Here is a 5303-nt window from a genome sequence, read left to right on the forward strand (position 1 = left end):
CCCCCCCGTATACACTCACCCTCTATATACACCCCTCGTATACACTCAGATTAAAGTCTCCGCTCCCGGCAGTGAAGCCCGGGGATGAAGACGACCCCCGCCCGGTGTACAGTTGCCATGGTTACCCCCCTTTCCCCGCTCTCACCTCTTCTTCGGTCGGTTGTTGTTAGAAGTCTTGTGATTTCCGGGTTGCCTCTCCCTTAGTGACGTCACACCACCATACATCCTTCCGCCAATCAGAGTGCAGGGTGGGTGGAGCTGGAAATATAAGATGGCCGCTGCGCGTATACTGAAAGACCTGCTGAGACCGGGACGGAGGTGAGATACTTCCGGTCACGTGTTTACCGAGCGTGACACCGGGCACAGGACGGTCCCCCATCCTGTGGTCATACACTGACCCCCCCTCTCTCCCCTCAGGGTCTTCGCCCACCGGACGTGCGGTCAGTCTGTACGGAGCCGGTCGGACGTTCAGGCGGATGGGGAGATTTTCCTGGCCGAGAGCTGCGTCAGAGTAAGAGACGGAAGTGTCATGGCTGCCATCGTCTGTCCCAATGTCAGGGTCATGTGACGTCTCACAGCTCCTCCCCCTCATACTGTCTTCCAGCTCCAGAGTTATTCTAACACTCCCCAAATTCCTATCATCTGATATGTGACTCAGCCAAAGAGTAGGGCGGGGGGAGTATCCAGAGGGTACACCCGAGCACCCTGGTGGGAGGGAATAACTAGTGGGTGAGGGGGAGAAGGTGATACCCAGGGGGTGGGGATGGACTATCGGGATACTCAGGGGTGGGATGGACTATCAGGGGGTGGGCTATCGGGATTGGGGGAGTATTCAGCTCCTCTGGTCATGTGATTTGTGTTGTCACAGAGGCTGCGCGAGGTGACCGGCGGCTCGGAGTTCCTGAGACTTCAGGTGGAGAGCGGGGGATGCTCGGGATTCCAGTACAAGTTCATCCTGGACAAAGACATGACGGAGGAGGACAGGTGAGCGTGCACACAGGGGGGTCCTTGGAGGGGATGGTACGGCACACATGGGGGTGCTTGGAGGGGATGGTACGGCACACATGGGGGTGCTTGGAGGGATTCGGCGTGCACGGGGCCCAGGTGGTGGTGGACACGCAGAGCCTCCAGTTGGTGAGGGGGAGCACCATTGAATATTGTGAAGAGTTGATCCGAAGTTCCTTCCAGCTGACGCAGAACCCTCAGGCCGACCAAGGCTGTTCATGTGGAGCGTCCTTCTCTATAAAGTTATAACCCCGTGCGGGGCCACACGGGCCCCCTCCCCCGAGCACCATTGTGTGTATGAATACCTCTCTGTACATAAGACTTGTGACATGTTCAGGCGGCCCTGCAGGTGAAGAGTCAGCGATTGCGCAACACCGGGGGTTGGGGGGGGGACGTGTCACACTTATCTGTTGTGCAAGAAAAGTTTCAGACAAACAAATACTTCTCTGCGGAATGTGATGACTCCTCACCTCCTGACTCCTCCCCCTCCGAATCGTATTTACTTCTCTCTGATTGGAGGAAATATTCTCTGAGCTCCTCAATACCGTCCTGTGACACATGAGCGATGTCTTCTCACCCGGCAACAATCAATAATAAAAGTCCTATATTTCTATTCATCTGCCTGCTTGTCATGTCTCTGTGTAAGACCGACTGTGGTCTCGTCTCTGGTGAATGGACGGGCGTTGTGGTCTCTGGTGGATGGGGTGGGGGGCAGCACTGGGGATCGGTGTCCTCCTCTAGGGGGCAGCACTGGGGATGGGGGCAGCACTGGGGATGGGTGTCGTCCTCTATGGGGGCAGCACTGGGGATGGGTGTCCTCCTCCAGGGGGCAGCACTGGGAATCGGTGTCCTCCTCCAGGGGGCAGCACTGGGGATGGGTGTCGTCCTCTATGGGGGCAGCACTGGGGATGGGTGTCCTCCTCCAGGGGGCAGCACTGGGAATCGGTGTCCTCCTCCAGGGGGCAGCACTGGGGATGGGTGTCGTCCTCTATGGGGGCAGCACTGGGGATGGGTGTCCTCCTCCAGGGGGCAGCACTGGGAATCGGTGTCCTCCTCCAGGGGGCAGCACTGGGGATGGGTGTCGTCCTCTATGGGGGCAGCACTGGGGATGGGTGTCCTCCTCCAGGGGGCAGCACTGGGAATCGGTGTCCTCCTCCAGGGGGCAGCACTGGGGATGGGTGTCGTCCTCTATGGGGGCAGCACTGGGGATGGGTGTCCTCCTCCAGGGGGCAGCACTGGGAATCGGTGTCCTCCTCCAGGGGGCAGCACTGGGGATGGGTGTCGTCCTCTATGGGGGCAGCACTGGGGATGGGTGTCCTCCTCCAGGGGGCAGCACTGGGAATCGGTGTCCTCCTCCAGGGGGCAGCACTGGGGATGGGTGTCGTCCTCTATGGGGGCAGCACTGGGGATGGGTGTCCTCCTCCAGGGGGCAGCACTGGGAATCGGTGTCCTCCTCCAGGGGGCAGCACTGGGGATGGGTGTCGTCCTCTATGGGGGCAGCACTGGGGATGGGTGTCCTCCTCCAGGGGGCAGCACTGGGAATCGGTGTCCTCCTCCAGGGGGCAGCACTGGGGATGGGTGTCGTCCTCTATGGGGGCAGCACTGGGGATGGGTGTCCTCCTCCAGGGGGCAGCACTGGGAATCGGTGTCCTCCTCCAGGGGGCAGCACTGGGGATGGGTGTCGTCCTCTATGGGGGCAGCACTGGGGATGGGTGTCCTCCTCCAGGGGGCAGCACTGGGAATCGGTGTCCTCCTCCAGGGGGCAGCACTGGGGATGGGTGTCGTCCTCTATGGGGGCAGCACTGGGGATGGGTGTCCTCCTCCAGGGGGCAGCACTGGGAATCGGTGTCCTCCTCCAGGGGGCAGCACTGGGGATGGGTGTCGTCCTCTATGGGGGCAGCACTGGGGATGGGTGTCCTCCTCCAGGGGGCAGCACTGGGAATCGGTGTCCTCCTCCAGGGGGCAGCACTGGGGATGGGTGTCGTCCTCTATGGGGGCAGCACTGGGGATGGGTGTCCTCCTCCAGGGGGCAGCACTGGGAATCGGTGTCCTCCTCCAGGGGGCAGCACTGGGGATGGGTGTCGTCCTCTATGGGGGCAGCACTGGGGATGGGTGTCCTCCTCCAGGGGGCAGCACTGGGAATCGGTGTCCTCCTCCAGGGGGCAGCACTGGGGATGGGTGTCGTCCTCTATGGGGGCAGCACTGGGGATGGGTGTCCTCCTCCAGGGGGCAGCACTGGGAATCGGTGTCCTCCTCCAGGGGGCAGCACTGGGGATGGGTGTCCTCCTCTATGGGGGCAGCACTGGGGATGGGTGTCCTCCTCCAGGGGGCAGCACTGGGAATCGGTGTCCTCCTCCAGGGGGCAGCACTGGGGATGGGTGTCCTCCTCTATGGGGGCAGCACTGGGGATGGGTGTCCTCCTCCAGGGGGCAGCACTGGGAATCGGTGTCCTCCTCCAGGGGGCAGCACTGGGGATGGGTGTCCTCCTCTATGGGGGCAGCACTGGGGATGGGTGTCCTCCTCCAGGGGGCAGCACTGGGAATCGGTGTCCTCCTCCAGGGGGCAGCACTGGGGATGGGTGTCCTCCTCTATGGGGGCAGCACTGGGGATGGGTGTCCTCCTCCAGGGGGCAGCACTGGGAATCGGTGTCCTCCTCCAGGGGGCAGCACTGGGGATGGGTGTCGTCCTCTATGGGGGCAGCACTGGGGATGGGTGTCCTCCTCCAGGGGGCAGCACTGGGAATCGGTGTCCTCCTCCAGGGGGCAGCACTGGGGATGGGTGTCCTCCTCTATGGGGGCAGCACTGGGGATGGGTGTCCTCCTCCAGGGGGCAGCACTGGGAATCGGTGTCCTCCTCCAGGGGGCAGCACTGGGGATGGGTGTCCTCCTCTATGGGGGCAGCACTGGGGATGGGTGTCCTCCTCCAGGGGGCAGCACTGGGAATCGGTGTCCTCCTCCAGGGGGCAGCACTGGGGATGGGTGTCCTCCTCTATGGGGGCAGCACTGGGGATGGGTGTCCTCCTCCAGGGGGCAGCACTGGGGATGGGTGTCCTCCTCTATGGGGGCAGCACTGGGGATGGGTGTCCTCCTCTATGGGGGCAGCACTGGGGATGGGTGTCCTCCTCCAGGGGGCAGCACTGGGAATCGGTGTCCTCCTCCAGGGGGCGGCTCTGGGGATCGGTGTCCTCTATGGAGGCAGCACTGGGGATGGGTGTCCTCCTCCAGGGGGCAGCACTGGGGATGGGTGTCCTCCTCCAGGGGGCGGCTCTGGGGATGGGTGTCCTCCTAGGGGGCGGCTCTGGGGATGGGTGTCCTCCTAGGGGGCGGCTCTGGGGATGGGTGTCCTCCTCCAGGGGGCAGCACTGGGGATGGGTGTCCTCCTCTATGGGGGCAGCACTGGGGATGGGTGTCCTCCTCCAGGGGGCAGCACTGGGAATCGGTGTCCTCCTCCAGGGGGCGGCTCTGGGGATCGGTGTCCTCTATGGAGGCAGCACTGGGGATGGGTGTCCTCCTCCAGGGGGCAGCACTGGGGATGGGTGTCCTCCTCCAGGGGGCGGCTCTGGGGATGGGTGTCCTCCTAGGGGGCGGCTCTGGGGATGGGTGTCCTCCTAGGGGGCGGCTCTGGGGATGGGTGTCCTCCTAGGGGGCGGCTCTGGGGATGGGTGTCCTCCTAGGGGGCAGCACTGGGGCTCGGTGTCCTCCTCTAGGGGGCAGCACTGCGGATCGGTGTTCTGGGTTTTCGTCCATGTCACTGGTCTGGCTATGGGCGGTGCTCTTTGTCACGTGATCTCTTTATTTTCCTCGTAGCATCGCGGTACCGATATAATGTCGCCGGACGGAGCACTGCCGCCATTATATTGGTTGTCGATCACGGATCTCAGGCAGCACTGCGGATCGGTGTTCTGGGTTTTCGTCCATGTCACTGGTCTGGCTATGGGCGGTGCTCTTTGTCACGTGATCTCTTTATTTTCCTCGTAGCATCGCGGTACCGATATAATGTCGCCGGACGGAGCACTGCCGCCATTATATTGGTTGTCGATCACGGATCTCTATAGCTGTAGTTATAGTTGAATATCGATAACCAACAAAATGGCGTTGGCACTAGCGAGTGGCGACACTTCCGGTTCCGTGTGGACTCCGCTCCTGGAGGTTCCGAGGATAAAAAATGAGGAGTGTGAAGGCGGACAGAGGGGACAAGTGAGAGGCTTATATACTGTACAGGAGGGTTATATTGTATGGCAAAGTACTGTATGGGGGATGTAGAAGAGGGTACACTCTATAGGTGTAGTACTGTAGAAG

At 61.9% G+C, this 5303-nt stretch overlaps 1 protein-coding gene across 1 annotated transcript; it reads left to right on the forward strand.

The window, feature by feature from the left end:
- Window positions 1-138: 138 nt before the first annotated feature.
- Window positions 139-996, forward strand: ISCA2 (iron-sulfur cluster assembly 2). The gene is made up of 3 exons (XM_018575516.1): window positions 139-318; window positions 418-511; window positions 869-996. Exons 1-3 carry the CDS (start codon window positions 272-274, stop codon window positions 986-988), a joined length of 261 nt encoding a protein of 86 aa, XP_018431018.1. The 5' UTR covers window positions 139-271; the 3' UTR covers window positions 989-996.
- Window positions 997-5303: the final 4307 nt, after the last annotated feature.

Source organism: Nanorana parkeri, unplaced genomic scaffold (genome assembly GCF_000935625.1).
Source record: "Nanorana parkeri isolate BGI_ZX_2015 unplaced genomic scaffold, ASM93562v1 scaffold4052, whole genome shotgun sequence".
Lineage (NCBI taxonomy): Eukaryota > Metazoa > Chordata > Amphibia > Anura > Dicroglossidae > Nanorana > Nanorana parkeri.